Genomic DNA, 20,931 nt, shown 5'->3' on the forward strand with positions numbered 1-20,931 from the left:
TACTTCCTCATTCAACTTAAAAAGTTTACTTAATTCTAAGGATTTTCATTTGCACTGTACCTCCTCTAGTTAGAATGGTTTTAACAACAATGTTTTGTGGATACAATGCAACTCCCATAGATTAATTACAGTATTTTATTCTTTTATATCTATGTTCTCCATGTGTTTATTATTTTTTAATCATTCCAAATTTTCAACTTGGCTACTCTTTGTCATAAGAACAGATTCAAGTTGTAACCTGAGGACCCACTGTACATATATGAATAAAGGATTTGAAAAATCTTTAACTCATTACTAATATTACAAGTGAATAATCATTATCATATGTAATGTACTCTATTTATGAAATGGCAAAATGCAGATGTAACTAAATACATCTGGTACTACCTTCTATGATAGCAGTTTCACCTTCAGTAACATCTGGTACTACCTTCTATGATAGCAGTTTCACCCTCTTCGTTGAAAAAGGTAGGGTGTGCTCCTATGTGAGGTAGAATGAAGACTGGTTGGCCATCAATTCTGATCTCATATGCTGTTTGAGGAGCAGGAGAAGATGAGAGCTCTGGGGGCATTGCCATAACTGTGACTGATCCTTCACCGATTGATGAAGAAATGCTTTCAGAATTCTGAAAATAAAGCATAAATTACAGGCTTCGCAAGCAAGCTTTTCTCAAGAAAAACTTATATTTACATTTCAGTTTATTAAATTAATACATTCTATAAAGTAGAACTAAATTACACTAAAACAACTGGGTAAAAAAGTAATAGAAATCTTGATCTATCAAATACACAACTTTCTCAATCTTGTGATAGAACAACATTTTTTTAAAAATTTTTGTCCCAGAGATAAAAAAAAATTGAAAGATCCTGTATGTGTAGAGATGCTTGGGCAAGGTGAAAGACATATCTGAGATGAAGGCGGCTGACCCAGTTTATGAGTAGCCCTTGCTTACTCAAGACTATTAAGGTTTTCAAAATATTTCCTTACACAATTGTTCCTAAGATAATTAATAGTGGCTGTGATAAGCCAAAAAAAAACGGTTCCAAAAATCCCTATAGAACTAATAATGGTGTTTGCGTGACTAACTTTTCCAAAGCATACACATGGTATATAGAAATAAATTATCTACATGAATTTGACAAATAAAAAAGCCATTAAAGAAATTAATGTAGCAAAGGGAGTGTCAGAGTAAAGACCTAAGATCATCCAGGAAGGTGATAAATTATAACTGCTATGGATTAATGAAAAACAGCTGAGGGTGACAGCATTTCAGAACCAATCGTATGTGAAAAAGCATGATTTAAAACACCCCAAGATATTTTTAAAGCTAGTAACTGCCGATTTGTTAAATTTAAAACGAGAAGTAATGTAAGGTATGGTTAGAAAGCAGATGCCACTTCCTTCCAAGTGCTGCAAGTGATGGACAGAAGTCTAATACTAAACCACACTTTTAAATAGCCATGAACCAAAGACCATGATGGAGAGAATACCAATCTAGTACATCATAGAACTAAATTTGGCTGTTTCAACAATCTCTTGTCTTTCTAGAAATTTATAAGCATTAATATCCAAATGGACATTATGAATACATACAGTAAAATTATAGCTCATCTCACAAAATTGAATTATTTTATTACAGAGTAGACATACAACTCTTTGCCTTTTACCCACAACATTCTTCAAACTACTTCTATACAGTACTACTGTACATGGAAATATTACTTTAAAAACTGTAACTTAATGATATAAAATCTTTCATATACTATACAGGCAAGATGGTGAGCATGAACGAGTTAGTGCATAGGTACCATTCCCTCTCCCAGGGGGCAAGAAATGGTTTGAATCACATGAACATAACTCCCTTTCGTGGACTTAGACAACCGTCGGTATGCTAGTAATCAGGAAAGTGGCAAAACCTTTCTTCATCTTCTTCTCTCGCACACCGCGAACTGCTAGCATTTATCTAAAAGAACCACCTAAAGACTAAAATTGCCACTTGACAGCGCTAGAAGTACATTTGTAATCTCTGAAGGCTGAGAACAAAGTGACTACCTAAGTGTGCTGGTGGGAGGATAGGGGGTTCGCTTCCCTGCCACCAACCAGTAACTACCAATACCTCGCTGATTTTTTAACAACTGAATTCTAAATATGCTGAAAAAAAAATACTCCCATTAAAGGTCCTAAAGATTTATATTAGATTAGGTACAGATATAAAAATTATGTAAGAGGAACCTTCTTTATAAACCACCAGGCATCCTTGTCCATTCTATTAGGTCTGCCCAACACTAGTTTCATAAAACAACAAGGAAGAGCAAACAGACTGAAAATATTAATTAGTGGAGCTTCCTTTAGGAGAACCCAAGAGGAAAAGGCCATGGTACTGTCCAAGAAAAGAGAACACTGGTTTGGTTTTGGAGTTTCCTTCTAGAAGACCTTTTTGCCCTATTTGAAGAATTTCTTTCACTGTTGCCATTTGGGTGAATTTCCACTAGACAAGTACTGTAGCTTTCCACTTCAGTGAGGGTGTAAGGTATATTATAGGTGCAAGTGTAGGCAAAGAAGAGCATTAGAAAGATCCAACATCAAACAATCTGAGCAGTCCTTCAATGATCCTATAATAATCTGGTGGAAATCTCTGAATGTTTCATTCATTTTTCAATTCCTCCATTATGCCGATTTTGATAAAAAGTAATTAACTTTATCAAAATAATATTAATTTAAGAAACCAATCCTCATAACCTGCCAGGAATGTAAACAATAACTCCTTAATCCTCCAACTGTTCAGATAACTCTAAGTATTTGAAATGAAACTGTAATGTATTAGAACTCACACCCTATTTTAAATTACCTGCTTGTTAAACAATAAAATTCTAATTTGGAACCATTTACGGTTGTATCAAATTATTTCCAATTTTACCATGTTTCTAATATTGATGGAAAGAAAATATAGGTTATACATAGGGACTTTCCCAATGGATTTCAAAGAGTTTGGTAATGGCCATGTTCAAAGCTTCTTGGATTAAAGAGGGCCTACTAGAATGATTGTTCCCAAGTGATGAAATGAAATAATAAATGACAGAAAAAACTAGAGGGGCACTCAGTAGAGCGCAGATCTCCGCCACAGGAACTCATTTCTCAACTTTTTGCTCGACCTTGACCTTTAACCTTAACATGTATTAATTAGCGTGAATTTTCATACACTCAAATATGAACCAAGTATGAAGTCTCTTATGGCTGATTACGTGAATTGGACATTTTGCTTGACCGTGACCTTCCAAAATATAACCATTTCCAGCTTTTTACATAACAGTTAATACCAATAATTTCATTACTCTACGATTAAAATTGTGGCCAGGAAGCTGATAACACACAAACTGGGAGTAAAACATAACCTCCTTCCAACTTTGTTGGCGGAGGTAATAAAATCAATGACAATCTGTAACCATCATTACAGGATCCAAATACAAATTATTCCACACTAATTCAAGAATACATGCTGTGCATAACAGGGTTAGAATGGGACTAGGTACCAAGTAAAGAAAAGATTCACATCCTAAAAAATCTACACAAGATGACATTTCAAATAAAAAAGGGTCTCATTATCAAGTGATTCTTACTCCAAAAGTTCTAAGGTTCTAAACTCAGAGGTCAATAACTAAATAGATACGTGAATACTCACTGCATGAGTTAAAACATCCAAATTTTCTTGTAGGCTGCATAATGAACTTGTAACCTCAGTCAGTCCTTCAGCATCTAACAAGCTGTGGGGTACAGTAACATAAAAAAACCAAAAACAAAGTTTTCATATTTTCTTTACAATGACCTACAATTCATTTTCATTTCTCATCTCCAAACCTAGCTCCAGATATACAAAACAAAACATTTCATAGAATAAGATTAAGACTATCATCTAATATCGCTCGGTAATGGATTTTCGGATGCCATTAAAGTTTTGGCTCTGGTTTGTAGATTTGAAGTAGATGCAACAACTCAAGTTTCACAGAATCTATGAGGTCATTTCAGGCTTATTTTGTTTTTTACGATAATCATAAACAACCAAGTTATTAAACATGGAAAGCAAAGCGTGGACCTGTGACAATAAATTGCTAAAGAGTGCATGGGGATAGAAAGAAACTTTGATAAAGGTGGATCAAGACTCAAAAGTATAAAGAGAGAGAACAGGAAGAAAGAGAAAACAAGAATGGCAAAGAAACCGATGCCTGCGCAATTCATGAGACAAACTGAAGAATTGTCCATAGCAGAACATGCCAACAGTAACAGAGGGAATGTTCAGCACTTGCTTCAAATAAGTGTAAGAAAGGCCACGATACAGTGGCTAAACCTCTCCATTGGAGTCTGTGTACAAAATAACATGCACCAGCAAAGAGTATGAACATCAACCTCAAGCTGAGGTAGAAAATTATCACACTAAGTTACTTTGGGACTACAGTATCAGGATGGTGATGCAAGCACCCATCCAGATGTCACACTGTCAACTAAGACAAGGAAAGTATCACTCACAGATGTTGCAGCTCCGTGGGATAAGGGGAGAGAAAAAGTAGAAAAGTACCAAGACCAACAAATTGAATTGAGAAGGTTATGAGATCTGCAAGTGAAGGTACATAATGTCAATAATCCTAGGAGCACTCAGGACGATATCCAAACTCACTGAAAAGCAATCTATAAAGAGTAGGAGCTGATATAGACCCAGGACTCCTGCAGAGGAGCATGCCATTGGGAGCAAAGCATATAGTTTAGAAAGTTATGGATTCCTAAGTAAGCTGGATGTAACCACACCCACACACTTTAAACCACCAGTGTCTATATTATTCCAGCTTCGACTAGATTTTTGAATGAACTTAAAAAGTTCAAACTTGTAGCAAATGTTCTTATGTTGCAAAGACTGACATAAGTTTCTTTTTTTAAGTTTATATATGAAATATCTATATTAATGTTGTTACTGGTCTTGAAATATTTCATATTAATTGTTCATTACTTTTGTAGTTTAATTATTACTGTATTTCCTCAACTCACTTGACTATTTTCCCTGTTGGAGCCCTTGAGCTTGTAGCATCTTGCTTTTCCAACTGGGATTGTAGCTTACATGTAATAATAATAATAACAACAATGATAATAATCTAGAAACTGTGATTTAAAAATGCTGAGCAAAGAATTTATTTACTCCTTTTACTAATTCCTTTCGTATGTAATATTTAGACCAGAAATATTTTATAGCCAGCCTCAAGATATCTGTAAAGAAATCATCAATTTTATATCAATCAAGTTTTATGAATACATAATCTGACCCACTATCTATTTCTTACACCACATTTCTTTATGGGAAGTATCATAACTTCACTAACCTTAGATCATGCTGTTTCATGTGTCGACGTAAAGCAAATTTTGTGTTGAATTTCTTTTCGCAGGCGGAGCAAGTAAAAGAACGAGGACGGCGGTGTATAGTCTGTACGTGGTTCCTTTGCACAGACCGTGTCTTGAAAGAGGCTCCGCAAACTTCTCACAGGAAAGCACGCTCCTCAGAATGCGTTGCCTGAGGATAAAGAAAACTATTCAGAGCCAAGCATCAAGTCGACACGCACAAATGATCCTTCAGCTCTTTGAACAACAAATATTTATACTAAAGGACAAGTACAGTACTATGTATTTCATAGACTCCTTAATATGGATGATGAAGGTACTGTAATTACAAAATAATTTGCTTGATATAAAGTGTACCATCTACAATAGTCAATCAACGAAAAAGTGTAGAAATACATGAAGTAGACAATGTACAGGTCATTCATCAAAAGAATGTAATTGCACATTTTCTCAATTTAACGTGGATTTTTTTATTACCCTATTCATTATCATAGGATTAAGTTCATTTGAAAATGACAGTCAAATACTCAAGAAATTACACTTCACTTTATTATCCTAACGGTGATTGTTCTGGTTAATGCCTAGCCACTGTTTACAATATACTTAAGCTATTTGGTAAAAATGTCACCGAACATTAAAGCAAAGATTCTCACCATATGTTCTTTCAAATAGGCTGAAGATCTGCAAACTTTCTGGCAAATGGGGCAAACAAATCCATAGGGTCCCACTTTCCCACTCTTACTGCTCCCAACATTTTGATAGTGTGACACATGATGCTATCTGAAAATAAATCAGTAGAAAAGTTGTAGTTTCTAATGATGAATAATCACTAACATTTATTGTTATCAATTTAGTCTTACTGGAGATCCCATAGTGTTTAATGCCATCAGCGCTCCTCATAGCAGTTACTTAGGGGTTTTTACAGCATTCCTTCAGTACCTAGCTGAACTAACTTGATATCCTTCAGCTTTACCTCTTTTCCTTCTTTCTTAGATCTTGCTGTCTAACCTCTTCTTCAGTGTAACTGCAAGGTTTTCCCCATAGCAGCACTTGAGTGCTACAGAGCCTCACAGGCCCCAGCGCTGGGTTATCTAGACCAAATTACATAAATCCAAATTCAAAATATCTTACTTAAGAGGTAAGCACTGGTTGAATTTTGCAAAAAAAAAAAAAAATTAATAAATTGTAGAAAACTTCTGTACTATCAGTCAATTAATTAAAAGCTCTCATATTCTTACAAATGCAGAGGCTTACCTAAGGGCATCTTGTCTTTTGAAAGCATTTCCCACAAATATCACATTGGAAAGGTCAATGATTTTGATGAACGTTTTTGATGTGACACAAGAAGTGAAGAAGTGTTCTCGTTGCATTGTCTTGTAAGAACACTGGAAAAATAGGGAATTTAATTCATACATCAATAGCCTAATCATTCAAGATTCTAAACCCTCAGTCGAAATAACTGTAGAAAAGCTACTCATCTCTTCGAATCTGGGAATATCACAAAAGTCAACGATCAGAATCCAGTAAAAAATATTGACCAACTAAACATAATGAAACCAGAAACAGATAATTAAAATGTTTTTTTCAATTGTACTCCTTACTCTACTAGATAAAAAATGCATCTTGTTCAGTCTAAATTAAGTGATGTTACATAAAATCTTTAAAAAATTAACAATTACGTATATTTTCATAAAGATAACCTGGACTATACTAAGGAAAACACATTGACTATAAATTCCCATAATATGATTAATGTCTTTCTGTGAAAATTTTGCAACATTCTTTAGTGTAAATATAAAAATATTTTTTAATCAATTTGTATTTTTCCCAACTATACAGATCCGAGACCTTTAATGGGAGAATGACTTCAGCAAGGCAAGAAACAACTATTAAGCTTTCTAATAATTTGATTAAAAATCCTTGTTACATATATGTAAATTAACCCCTCTTTACATTAAATGTTCATCATATCTCTTTAATTCATTTCCATTTTCATCCTTTTTATCTGCATTATCTTCAGCTTATTACAGTCGAACCTCGTTAATCACGGTTTCTTGTTTCGGTTTTTCACGGCCAAGGAGAAGAGAAAAAAAAAATCTTTGTGGTGATTGTTTACCCAACATTAAGAATTTACTTTCTAATAGTTGGCAACAGAATTGGGATGGCCAAGAACAATGCAATACCTATTAAATAAAAATTTGCATCACAATTGCGATAAAATTCAAGCTGGGCGATGATTTCAAATAGCCTGCGCTCCTTTACACTGGGAGCGCTGGGCGCCACTAACTACCTCTACACCCAGCTGGTCCTAGTTCTCTCTGTACAGTGTGTATCCATTTACTGTGGTAAAATATTACAGCTATATTTGAAATAAAATGGATTTTGATTAAACTGTTGTTTCACTTAACTGTATCCAATAATAATGCATGTAATATTCACATCTTAGTATTGTATTTATAATAAAAAAACATAGTGAATTAAAATCTCATGCATTGTTTACATTCAAATCAGCTAATCAACTCTGCAAAGTCCGTCATCAACCTATATTCACACTGTCTAAGACAGTGTCTTTGCCCTCTTTGGAGGTATCGCTGGGTCCGAAAACCTGTTCAATACCCTGATAAGAGTCAGAACCTGCCAGAATGCATGTTCCGACTCTTTCAGCTCTCCCTCCGAAGTAGGACTAGCAGCGAAGTCTCCTTCCACCCTAGAGAGCTCTTCTCAGGGTGGGTCGTGGGCATCCCTAATGTGACTTAAAGGCCTGGACGACCTTGAAGAGGACTTTGGGAGGATAGTCTTGTAGTCCTAAGACCCTTTCCGAGGAAGGAGAATGGACTCTAGAATGGAAAGCCGTAGAGGAGTGTCCTTCCTGAGTTTCGCGGGTGGTGAAAACTCTGCAAACAAGACGAAACTTCCTCCGAAGGTGGAATGGAGGAAACTCGAGCCTCGCGTGACTCCCTTAGCAGAGGTGAGATAGGAGTGCGTCTGGATGGAGGGATAGGTGGGACGGCCCTGAATAGTCTAATCGGAGTTAGTTTCACCTTAGGGGACGCTACTACACTTGAGACTCCTCTCTTCCTTTTCAGGGGAGAAGAGGTACTTACAGATTGATCTGCTGATGCAACTGGAATGTACGTCAGACCCTAAGTCACGCCTTACTGCTCTGACCATAGAGCCAAACCAGGGCAGGTTGTTCATGGTAGCGCTATCAGACAGATTCCTCGAAAAGAAGGGCGCCAATGGTTCCCTTTGAGGAGTCTCGATGGATGATGGTGATGGTGGGTCCGCCTTCGAAATCAGATCTTCGGGATCCTGAACCCTTTAGTGAAGCTTTTCCCTCTCCCTGGAGGGCGCGTTGTAATGCGCTTGCGGATAGAGGAATGAGGCGATGATGACCTGTCTCGTTCTTTAAAATCAGAGGACTGAAGGTCCTGCTCTTTTTTCGCGCGACAGTGCAGGATAGTGCTGGAGTGCATGAGAGCGCGGATGCGCAGGAGAATGTACAAAAGAGCGCGAGCGCGCTGGTGAATGCTGGCAGGTTGAGTGTCAAAGCGCAGGAGGGCACGAGCGCGCAGGTGAACACTGGCGCGTAGGTGAGCACTAGAGCTTAGGACAGCGCGGATGCCCAGTTGCTCACTGGTGAGTTGGAGAATCGGTGCAGGAAGTGCTGGTGCATAGGAGAACACTGGCGTGTAGGAGAGCGCTTGCAAATTGGAGAGCCCTTGCAAATTGGAGAGCGCTGAAAGATAGGCGAGTGCTGTCGAATTGTCGAGCGCTGGTGCGTGGACAGCTGAGGGTCCTTAGAGCAATGAGGTTGTATTAGTTGGCGAGCAGGAGGTCGCTGGCGAACAGAAGATTGCTGGTGAGCTGACTGTGGCACCGATGGACACGGAAGCAGTGAAGAGCACTGGCACGTGGGCGAACGATGTCGGTTTTGAAGGGGCTGTAGTGCTTGAGGGCGCTGACGATCTTTTGTTGAGCGCTGAAACACTGAAGGGCGCTGGCGCACTTACGAGGTACGGCACGAGCAGGCAGGCGATAAGACGGAGACAGGAACGGAGAAGGCAAGTCAGCAGATAGGCAAGAAGGAAAAACCCCAGTTCTTGTTTTTTCTCATTGCCGACTTGCTGACCTGCCTTCGCCGTTCCTGTCTCCGTCTCATCACCTGCCTGCTCATGCTACACCTCGTAAGCGCACCAGCACCCTTCAGTGTTTCAGCACTCACCAAAATATTGTCAGCGCCCTCCAGCACTAGAGCCCCTTCAAAACCGACATCGTTCGCCCATGTGTCAATGCTCTTCAGCGCTTCCATGTCCATCGGTGCCACAGCCAGCTCACCAGCGATCTTCTGTTTGCCAGCGACCTCCTGCTCGCCAACTAATGCAACCATATCGCCCTAAGGACCCTCAGCTGCCCACGCACCAGTGCTCGAAATTCGGCAGCACTTGCCTATCCTTCAGCGCTCTCCTGCCCAGCAGCGCTCACGTGCGTATTGCTGTTCTCCTGCGCGCCTGCGCTCTCCAATTTGCAAGTGCTCTCCTGCACGCCAACACTAAATATTAACGGCTCCTCCTTTCTGCTTTGCGAAAGTGATAACCCCTAATAAAAAGCGTATGTTTGTATATCAGTTACGGAAAAAAATTCAATTAAAACTTAATTCCATAAATTGATAACCCCATTTGTTTTTAGTAAGATTTTTCATTGATTGGTGAATGAAAGTTACTTTTCTTGGCTTGAATCTAATTTCAAGTGTCATTTTAAAGTTGAATTGTTGTCCTTCAATGCAACTTGCTAGAAAAAAATATGAGGTCAGATGTTATTGTGGCTTAATCATTTAATTTTGTTCTCCAAAATTATAGAACATGTATGAAAGATATGTTATTTTCATTAGTAAAATAAATTTTTGAATATACTTACCCGATAATCATGTAGCTGTCAACTCCGTTGCCCGACAGAATTCTACGGACGGGATACGCCAGCGATCGCTATACAAGAGGGGGGTGTACTCACCAGCGCCATCTGTGGCCAGGTACTGCAGTACTTCTTGTCAACACCACCTCAATTTTTCCTCTGTCCACTGGTTCTCTATGGGGAGGAAGGGTGGGTCAATTAAATCATGATTATCGGGTAAGTATATTCAAAAATTTATTTTACTAATGAAAATAACATTTTTCAATATTAATCTTACCCGATAATCATGTAGCTGATTCACACCCAGGGGGGTGGGTGAAAACCAGTGTACATGTTAATCAAGAAGCTAAGTATCCCGTATTTCATATTATCAGTTATTCAAAATAACAATGAAATTATAAGTACCTGGTAAGGAAGTCGACTTGAACCATTACTCTGCCTTTAATAAGTTCGTCTTCCTTACTGAGCGCAGCGTTCCTCTTAGGAGGCTGAACAACTCTAAGGTGCTGAAGTATAAAGGGCTGCAACCCATACTAAAGGACCTCTACACAACCTCTAACCTAGGCGCTTCTCAAGAAAGAATTGACCACCCGCCAAATCAACTAGGATGCGGAAGGCTTCTTAGCCTACCGTAACAACCCAAAAACAACAATAAAAGCATTCAAGAGAAAGGTTAAAAAAGGTTATGGGATTAAGGGAATGTAGTGGCTGAGCCCTCACCTACTACTGCACTCGCTGCTACGAATGGTCCCAGGGTGTAGCAGTTCTCGTAAAGAGACTGGACATCTTTGAGATAGAATGATGCAAACACTGACTTGCTCCTCCAATAGGTTGCATCCATAATACTCTGCAGAGAACGGTTCTGTTTGAAGGCCATCGAAGTAGCCACAGCTCTCACTTCGTGTGTCCTTACCTTCAGCAAAGCAAGGTCTTCATCCTTCATGTGAGAATGAGCTTCTCTAATCAGAAGCCTTATGTAATACGAAACTGCGTTCTTGGACATAGGCATCGAAGGTTTCTTAATGGCACACCATAAGGCCTCTGATTGTCCTCGTATAGGTTTTGACCTTTTAAGATAGTACTTTAGAGCTCTGACAGGGCAAAGAACTCTCTCTAGCTCGTTACCCACCATGTTGGAAAGGCTAAGAATTTCGAACGATCTAGGCCAAGGACGTGAAGGAAGTTCATTTTTTGCCAAAAACCCGAGCTGTAAGGAACATGTAGCTGTTTCGGATGTGAATCCTATGTTCCTGCTGAAGGCGTGAACCTCACTAACTCTTTTGGCTGTTGCAAGGCAGACGAGGAAAAGAGTTTTGAGAGTAAGGTCTTTGAAAGAGGCTGACTGGAGAGGTTCAAATCTAGGAGACATAAGGAACCTTAAGACTATGTCTAGATTCCAGCCTGGAGTGGACAAGCGACGTTCTTTAGAGGTCTCGAAAGACTTAAGGATGTCCTGTAGATCTTTGTTGGAGGAAAGATCCAAGCCTCTGTGGCGGAAAACTGTTGCCAACATACTTCTGTACCCTTTGATCGTAGGAGCCGAAAGAGATCTAACATTCCTAAGATGCAACAGGAAGTCAGCAACTTGGGTTACAGAGGTACTGGTAGAGGAAACTGCATTGGCTCTGCACCAGCTTCGGAAGACTTCCCACTTGGATTGATAGACTCTGCGAGTGGATATCCTCCTTGCTCTGGCAATCGCTCTGGCTGCCTCCTTCGAAAAGCCTCTAGCTCTAGAGAGTCTTTCGATAGTCTGAAGGCAGTCAGACGAAGAGCGTGGAGGCTTGGGTGTACCTTCTTTACGTGAGGTTGACGTAGAAGGTCCACTCTTAGAGGGAGAGTCCTGGGAACGTCGACCAGCCATTGCAGTACCTCTGTGAACCATTCTCTTGCAGGCCAAAGGGGAGCAACCAACGTCAGCCGTGTCCCTTCGTGAGAGACGAACTTCTGAATAACTCTGTTGATGATCTTGAACGGCGGGAATGCATATAGATCGAGGTGGGACCAATCCAGCAGAAAAGCATCCACGTGAACTGCTGCCGGGTCTGGGATTGGGGAACAGTACAATGGGAGCCTCTTGGTCATCGAGGTAGCGAACAGATCTATCGTTGGCTGACCCCACAAGGCCCAAAGCCTGTTGCACACGTTCTTGTGAAGGGTCCATTCTGTGGGGATGACTTGACCCTTCCTGCTGAGGCGATCTGCCGAGACATTCATATTGCCTTGAATGAATCTCGTTACCAGCGTGAGGTTTCGACTTCTTGACCAAATGAGGAGGTCCCTTGCTATCTCGTACAGCTTCCTCGAATGAGTCCCTCCCTGCTTGGAGATGTACGCCAAGGCTGTGGTGTTGTCGGAGTTCACCTCCACCACCTTGTTTAGCAGGAGGGACTTGAAGTTCATTAAGGCCAGATGTACTGCCAACAACTCCTTGCAATTGATGTGAAGCGTTTCCTGTTCCTTGTTCCATGTTCCCGAGCATTCCTGTCCATCCAAGGTCGCGCCCCAGCCAGAGTCTGATGCGTCCGAATAGAGATGAAGATTGGGTGTCTGAACAGCTAACGAGAGACCCTCCTTGAGAAGGATGTTGCTCTTCCACCACATGAGAGTAGTCTTCATCTCTTTGGTAACAGGAATAGAGACCGCTTCGAGCGTCATATTCTTGTCCCAGTGAGCTGCTAGATGGTATTGAAGGGGGCGGAGGTGGAGTCTCCCTAACTCGGTGAACAGGGCTAACGATGACAGGGTCCCTGTTAGACTCATCCACTGTCTCACCGAGCATCTGTTCCTCTTCAGCATGCTCAGGATGCACTCTAGGGCTTGGTTGATTCTTGGGGCCGACGGAAAAGCCCGAAAAGCTTGACTCCGAATCTCCATTCCCAGGTAAACGATGGTTTGGGAAGGAATGAGCTGGGACTTCTCTAAGTTGACCAAAAGACCCAGTTCCTTGGTCAAGTCCAAAGTCCATCTGAGACTCTCCAGACAGCGACGACTTGTGGGGGCTCTTAAAAGCCAGTCGTCTAAATAAAGGGAGGCTCTGATGTCCGCCAAGTGGAGGAATTTCGCAATATTCCTCATCAGTCGCGTAAACACCAGAGGTGCCGTGCTTAGGCCAAAACACAGGGCTTGGAATTGGTACACAACCTTTCCAAAAACGAATCTCAGAAAAGGTTGGGAGTCTGGATGAATGGGGACGTGAAAGTAGGCGTCTTTCAGATCCAACGAGACCATCCAGTCCTCCTGCCTGACCGCTGCTAGGACCGACTTCGTCGTCTCCATAGTGAACGTCTGCTTGGTGACATAAGCATTGAGCGCACTGACGTCCAGCACCGGTCTCCAACCTCCTGTCTTCTTGGCCACCAGGAAGAGACGGTTGTAAAAGCCCGGGGAATGATGATCCCGGACTATCACCACTGCCTCCTTCTGTAACAGGAGCGACACCTCTTGATGTAACGCTAGCCTCTTGTCCTTTTCCTTGTAGTTGGGAGAGAGGTTGATGGGAGAAGTGGTCAGAGGGGGATTGCGGCAGAATGGGATCCTGTAACCCTCCCTTAGCCACTTGACAGACTGGGCGTCTGCACCTCTTCTTTCCCAAGCTTGCCAGAAGGTCTTGAGTCTGGCTCCTACAGCTGTCTGGAGAGGAGGAGAGTCAATGTTTGCTTTTCGAAGACTTGGTACCTTTCTTGGACCTGCCCCTGTGACCGTCTGGGCGGGTACTTCCTCGGCTGGGGGCTCTGCCACGAAAGGGCGGAATAAATCTGGTAGCAGGAGTATCAGCCACTGGGGTGCGGTAAGTTCTTGGTACTGAAGGTGCAACCTTAGCCTTCCGTGCTGAAGAGGCCACGAGGTCATGCGTATCCTTCTGTATAAGAGCCGCAGACATTTCCTTGATAAGATCCTCAGGAAACAGGAACTTAGAAAGAGGAGCAAAAAGTAACTGTGACCTTTGGCAAGAGGTGATACCAGTGGAAAGGAAGGAGCAAAGTTGTTCCCTTTTCTTGAGGACTCCCGATACAAACATAGAGGCAAGTTCTCCGGAACCATCGCGAATTGCTTTGTCCATACAGGACATGATCAGCATGGCCGAGTCTTTGTCAGAAGGGGCAGTCTTCTTGCTCAAGGCCCCCAGGCACCAGTCGAGGAAATTAAAAATTTCAAAGGCGCGAAAGACTCCCTTTAAGAAGTGGTCCAGGTCAGAAAAGGTCCAGCAGACCTTAGAGCGTCTCATAGCTGACCTTCGTGGAGAGTCAACCAAACTTGAGAAGTCAGCCTGGGCAGAGGCAGGGACCCCCAAGCCTGGTTCCTCTCCCGTGGCATACCAGACGCCCGCCTTAGAAGTCAGCTTAGGAGGCGGAAACATAAAAGACGTCCTTCCCAGTTGCTGCTTGGACTGCAACCAATCCCCTAACATTCTCAAAGCTCTCTTTGATGATCTAGCGAAGACAAGCTTAGTGTAGGCAGACTTAATAGGTTGCATGCCTAGAGAGAACTCGGATGGAGGAGAACGAGGGGTAGCAGAAACAAAGTGTTCAGGGTATAACTCTCGGAACAGAGTAAGGACCTTGCGAAAGTCAATGGAGGGTGGCAATGACTTGGGTTCCTCCACATCAGATGAAGGATCATCCAGGTGAGCAGCTTCATCCTCAGAAACCTCATCACCTGAGGGTTGAGAAGCGAGAGGTAACGATAAAGCGGTATGCTGAATGGCTGAATCCTGAAGAACAGGTGCATGCGCACTTGCGGATTCATCCTCAAGTCTCTGCTGAAGAGGATGAGGGCTGGTAATGACAAAGTCATGAGGCTGGGATGAAGGAGGTTCTGCGGGGGTCTGAGGAGCAAGCGTGGTGAGAGGCGAATGCTGTAAAGCATGAGGCTCATGCTGCATAGTCTGCGGTTCAAGTTGAATGGGAAGCGGCTCAAGCTGAGAAGAATGTGGTTGCTGCATGCGTTGAGGTGGCTGCCTCATAGCATGAGGTTCCTGCCTCAAGAGTTGCGCTTGCCTCAAGGGTTGAGGTGGCTGCGCAGAGAGAGGCTCTTGTCTCACGAGTTGAGGTTCTTGCCTCAAGAGTTGAGGTGCTTGCCTCGAGAGTTGAGGTTCTCGCCTCGAGGAAAGTGGAGGTGGCTGCCGCAAGAGTTGAGGTTGCTGCCTCAAGGATGGTGGAGGTTGTCGCACCGCAAGAGGTTGCTGCCTCGAGGATGGTTGCAACGCATGAGGCTCCTGCCTCAAGGGTAGAGGAGGTTGCTGCAAAGCATAAAGCTCCTGCCCCAAGTGTTGAGGAGGTTGCCGCGTGGCAAGAGGCTCCTGCCTCAAGGAAAGTGGAGGTTGCTGCACAGCGCTGGTATCTGGCAACTCCCAATGCGGCAGCTCACGCATGGAGGTAGCTTGAGGAGCCTCAACATCATACGTCTGGCAGGCTGGACTGCGCAGAGGTGGAGGAGCGCTCGCAGGAGGAGGTGTGTTAACCTTCTCTGCCTGAAACTCCTGCATCAACACCGCAAGCTGCGACTGCATAGTCTGCAGCATAGCCAACTTGGGATCAACAGAAGTTGAGGTCTGTTGAGGCATAGCTTTAACAGAAGTTGAGGTCTGTTGAGGCATCGCTTTACCTCTCTTAGGAGGCGTGCAGCCATCCGATGACTGCGGCGAGTCCGAACTAGCCCAGTGGCTACACCTGGGCTGTTGGACTCGCGCGGTCTGGACCTTACGCTTAAGAGGCCTTGAGACCTGGGTCCAGCGTTTCCTCCCGGAAACATCTTCTGCAGACGAGGAAATTAAGGGCTCAATCGTCTGAGAGTGGAAGTGACGATCTCTATAAGATACGCCCACAACCACTGAGGATACTACTGTGCGCCGATCAAGGCCTGCCGAACCCTTTTGCCCTTCGACATTGCTTCTCCCCTGGGCTTGGGAGCTTGCAAGAGGTCCCGGACTGGGAGGACGACTGGCACGCACAGAAGTATCCTCATGCGCAACACTGACACTGACACTAGGCACAGCACTGGCACTACCACTTCCCACTGCACTTTTCACTTTAAGTTCCTTGACATCTGCCAAGAGAAACTTGTGGTCACTCACTACCGACTCCACCTTATCACCTAAAGCCTGAATGGCACGTAAAACATCTGACATATCAGGCTGAGCACTAATAATAGGTTCGGGGGTAGCCACTACAGGGGGAGGAAAAGGTTGAGGATCATGGGGGGAGGAATAAAGCAAAGAGCGAGCAGAACTCCTCCTAACTCTCTCCCTCTCTAACTTAGTCGTATACTTGAGGAATTCAATAAAATCAAATTCCGAAAGCCCGGCACATTCCTCACATCGATCTTCCAACTGACAGGATTTTCCCCTACAGTCGGAACAAACGGTGTGAGGATCAACCGCGGCCTTCGGAAGACGCCTATTACAAGTCCTAACACTACATCGTCTTTGGGTAGGAGCTTGAGAAAGGTCGGACATCTTGAATCAGAGAGGGGGGGTTTCCAAATTAAAGCAAAGATCGTTATACCATTAATCAAAATCAATTCAAAAGCTATCTAAGCTAAGGGAAAAGCTTCCTGTATAGCGAAAGCTGAAATCTCAGAGCAATACTTCACCAAAACCGTGAACAAAGACTCCAAAATCATAAGCGTATCCATGTAGGTCTTGCCGAAAGCACGACAGAGGAAAAATTGAGGTGGTGTTGACAAGAAGTACTGCAGTACCTGGCCACAGATGGCGCTGGTGAGTACACCCCCTCTTGTATAGCGATCGCTGGCGTATCCCGTCCGTAGAATTCTGTCGGGCAACGGAGTTGACAGCTACATGATTATCGGGTAAGATTAATATTGAAAAATATAAAATATGAGATTTGATAAGGGCAAAAAGCACCATAAGTAAAAATAGCCAAAAAAACATCATCTTTGCAACTTTAACAAACCATATTTTATCTTTCCAGAATTGTATTTAAATGATTTTTATCTCATTTTATATAGAATCAAATCCGTTAATTTAAAAACTTACAAGAAATTCATAGTAATAACATAATATTTGCAAGTAATATAAATGAATAAAAACTTGAATAAGAGCTCTCTTAACGAAATTAATTTTGAGGACTTAACAATATTTTTTATAGTAAATTGTAGAAAAATAACACTATTATAATGTGGTAATGTAACAAAAATATGTATCATCATCAAACTGACTTATGAGCATCAAACATAGTCTGTCACATTGCAAAACTGTGATCACGTTTCTTTGCTTTTATCATCATAAGAATACCCGTAGTACTAAATTATAGTGTCATTTTTATAGGCAATAAGACCTATAAACTGAAAAAAAAACAGTGGTGGCTAAAGGTAAGAAAAACATTACAGATCACATTCACCTATGGTTATTCAAAATTGAAAATTTAATTTAACTTTGTGTCATACGGTTCACATAGGTAGTTTTAGCTTAAGTAGGGTGGGTTAAGTTAGAAGACATTTGAGGTTAGAAGTGAGAAGATTTAGTAGGTTAGGGTTGACAATCGATTGCAGTAGGTTAGGGTTTACAATCTATTGCACTAGGTTAGGGTTTGCAATCGATTGTAGTAGGTTAGGGTTTACAATCGATTGCACTAGGTTAGGGTTTACAATCGATTGCAGCAGGTTAGGGTTTACAATCGATTGCAGCAGGTTAGGGTTTACAATTGATTGCAGTAGGTTAGGGTTTACAATCGATAGCACTAGCTTAGGGTTTACAATCGATTGCAGCAGGTTAGGGTTTACAATCGATTGCACTAGGTTAGGGTTTACAATCGATTGCAGCAGGTTAGGGTTTACAATCGATTGCAGCAGGTTAGGGTTTACAATTGATTGCAGTAGATTAGGGTTTACAATCGATAGCACTAGGTTAGGGTTTACAATCGATTGCAGCAGGTTAGGGTTTACAATCGATTGCACTAGGTTAGGGTTTACAATCGATTGCAGCAGGTTAGGGTTTACAATCGATTGCAGCAGGTTAGGGTTTACAATCGATTGCAGTAGGTTAGGGTTTACAATCGATTGCAGTAGGTTAGAGTTTACAATCGATTCCACTAAGTTGGGGTTTACAATCGAATGCAGTAGGTTAGGGTTTACAATCGATTGCACTAGGTTAGGGCTAACAATCAATTGCACTAGGTTATGGTTGACAATCGATTGCAGTAGGTTAGAGTTTACAATCGATTCCACTAAGTTGGGGTTTACAATCGATTGCAGTAGGTTAGGGTTTACAATTGATTGCACTAAGTTAGGGTTGACAATCGATTGCACTAGGTTAGAGTTTACAATCGATTGCACTAGGTTAGGGTTTACAATCGATTGCAGTAGGTTAGGGTTTACAATTGATTGCACTAGGTTAGGGTTTACAATTGATTGAACTAGGTTAGGGTTAACAATTGATTGCAGTAGGTTAGGGTTTACAATCGATTGCAGCAGGTTATGGTTTACAATCAATTGCAGTAGGTTAGGGTTTACAATAGATTACAGTAGGTTAGGGTTTACAATCGATTGCAGTAGGTTAGGGTTTACAATCGATTGCAATAGGTTAGGGTTTACAATCGATTGCACTAAGTTAGGGTTGACAATCGATTGCACTAGGTTAGGGTTTACAATCGATTGCAGTAGGTTAGGGTTTACAATCGATTGCAGTAGGTTAGGGTTTACAATCGATTGCACTAAGTTATGGTTTACAATCGATTGCAGCAGGTTAGGGTTTACAATTGATTGCAATATGTTAGGGTTTACAATCAATTATACTAGGTTAGGGTTTACAATTGATTGCAATATGTTAGGGTTTACAATCAATTACACTAGGTTATGGTTTACAATCGATTGCAGGTTAGGGTTTACAATTGATTGCAATATGTTAGGGTTGACAATCAATTACACTAGGTTAGTGTTTACAATCGATTACACTAAGTTAGGGTTTACAATTGATTGCAATATGTTAGGGTTTACAATCAATTACACTAGGTTATGGTTTACAATTGATTGCAGTAGGTTAGGGTTTACTGTAGTAGTGTATGGTTATATTTAGATTACAGTAAGGGGTGTATACATGATAGCGGCCACGTGTATGCATGATGACGGCCAACTAAGAATACAGCAACGTAAGGAGGTTGCAGCCCGGCGTTAGCCCTCACATTAGGCAAGTAGGTAAGGACACGGCTTGTAGGTTTGGTTAGGAGGGGAAGTTTAGGTTAGTTGGTGTCCATTTTTCATGCAAACCGTGAGGAACTGGCAGCTCATGTACAATGGCTCTTACAGTAATAAAGTTAAAAAAAAAACACACACAACTATAGGCTAATACTGTACTAAAATTGATAAATCGATACCAGTAATAATGTTAAAAAAAAAAAAACAAAAAAAAACAAAGACATTGAGAAGCAACACTTACCCAAGACCTCTATTTCTTGGTTCACAGAAACAATTACCTTGGCATTATCGCCAGTTGTACAGATGTCTTTCATTAGGGGTTTATTATCGCTACTTGTACAGATGTCTTTCATTAAGGGTTTATTATCGCTACTTGTACAGGTGTCTTTCATTAGGGGTTTATTATCACTACTTGTACAGATGTCTTTCATTAGGGGTTCATTATCGCTACTTGTACAGATGTCTTTCATTAGGGGTTCATTATCGCTACTTGTACAGATGTCTTTCATTAGGGGTTCATTATCGCTACTTGTACAGATGTCTTTCATTAGGGGTTTATTATCGCTACTTGTACAGGTGTCTTTCATTAGGGTTTTTTTATCGCTACTTGTACAGATGTCTTTCATTAGGGGTTTATTATCGCTACTCGTACAGGTGTCTTTCATTAGGGTTTTTTTATCGCTACTTGTACAGATGTCTTTCATTAGGGGTTTATTATCGCTACTTGTACAGATGTCTTTCATTAAGGGTTTATTATCGCTACTTGTACAGGTGTCTTTCATTAAGGGTTTATTATCGCTACTTGTACAGATGTCTTTCATTAGGGGTTCATTATCGCTACTTGTACAGATGTCTTTCATTAGGGGTTTATTATCGCTACTTGTACAGATGTCTTTCATTAGGGGTTCATTATCGCTACTTGTACAGATGTCTTTCATTAGGGGTTTATTATCGCTACTTGTACAGGTGTCTTTCATTAGGGTTTTTTTATCGCTACTTGTACAGATGTCTTTCATTAGGGGTTTATTATCGCTACTTGTACAGATGTCTTTCATTAGGGGTTCATTATCGCTACTTGTACAGATGTCTTTCATTAGGGGTTTATTATCGCTACTTGTACTGGTGTCTTTCATTAGGGGTTTATTATCGCTACTTGTACAAGTGTCTTTCATTAGGGGTTTTATGACAATATTAAAGTCGTTTAACTGGAGTATGTGTTCCATTGCGGGAACTTTTTTAGCCAAAGCATTGGCCAGTTTCTTCTCACTGATACCGTGAATATTACGGAAACCTTTTCTGCACACATACAGACAAAACCACTATCTTTGATTGTACATTTTCTTCGGCTCATTTCTTTGGTAGTAAATGCTCAATGGGAACTTCCTGCAAACGACTTAGCAAGTACGAATTTTCAAGATTTATAATCCCCTAATTCCAGGTTCCTCGTTGCTCTCTCCACAACACACTGATTGTGGGCAGACTAC

At 41.5% G+C, this 20,931-nt stretch overlaps 2 protein-coding genes across 2 annotated transcripts; both read right to left on the reverse strand.

Annotated features, from left to right (window-relative positions):
- Positions 1-256: 256 nt before the first annotated feature.
- On the reverse strand, positions 257-6,760 carry LOC137643592 (uncharacterized). The gene is made up of 5 exons (XM_068376315.1): positions 6,635-6,760; positions 6,034-6,160; positions 5,365-5,552; positions 3,681-3,762; positions 257-626 (listed from the first exon to the last, which is right to left on the reverse strand). Exons 3-5 carry the CDS (start codon positions 5,382-5,384, stop codon positions 411-413), a joined length of 318 nt encoding a protein of 105 aa, XP_068232416.1. The 5' UTR covers positions 5,385-5,552; positions 6,034-6,160; positions 6,635-6,760; the 3' UTR covers positions 257-410.
- A 3,069-nt stretch (positions 6,761-9,829) lies between these two features.
- Positions 9,830-20,670, reverse strand: LOC137644347 (protein IWS1 homolog). The gene is made up of 2 exons (XM_068377336.1): positions 19,726-20,670; positions 9,830-9,979 (listed from the first exon to the last, which is right to left on the reverse strand). Exons 1-2 carry the CDS (start codon positions 20,668-20,670, stop codon positions 9,830-9,832), a joined length of 1,095 nt encoding a protein of 364 aa, XP_068233437.1.
- Between the last annotated feature and the right edge of the window lie 261 nt (positions 20,671-20,931).

The sequence above is a fragment of the Palaemon carinicauda genome, chromosome 7, assembly GCF_036898095.1.
Source record: "Palaemon carinicauda isolate YSFRI2023 chromosome 7, ASM3689809v2, whole genome shotgun sequence".
In the NCBI taxonomy this organism is placed as follows: Eukaryota; Metazoa; Arthropoda; class Malacostraca; order Decapoda; family Palaemonidae; genus Palaemon; species Palaemon carinicauda.

What these genes read in the sequence shown, in the direction of transcription:
- LOC137644347 (XM_068377336.1), bottom strand. Translation starts at nt 20,670, where the DNA reads ATGGAACACATACTCCAGTTAAACGACTTTAATATTGTCATAAAACCC. An exon ending in CAACTGGCGATAATGCCAAG is followed by an intron (nt 9,980 to 19,725) that starts GTAATTGTTTCT and finishes GCTTTTTATTAG; the next exon opens with GGGTTATCACTTTCGCAAAG.
- LOC137643592 (XM_068376315.1), bottom strand. Translation starts at nt 5,384, where the DNA reads ATGAAACAGCATGATCTAAG. An exon ending in ATGAAACAGCATGATCTAAG is followed by an intron (nt 3,763 to 5,364) that starts GTTAGTGAAGTT and finishes TGTACCCCACAG; the next exon opens with CTTGTTAGATGCTGAAGGAC. An exon ending in TGGATGTTTTAACTCATGCA is followed by an intron (nt 627 to 3,680) that starts GTGAGTATTCAC and finishes CTTTATTTTCAG; the next exon opens with AATTCTGAAAGCATTTCTTC.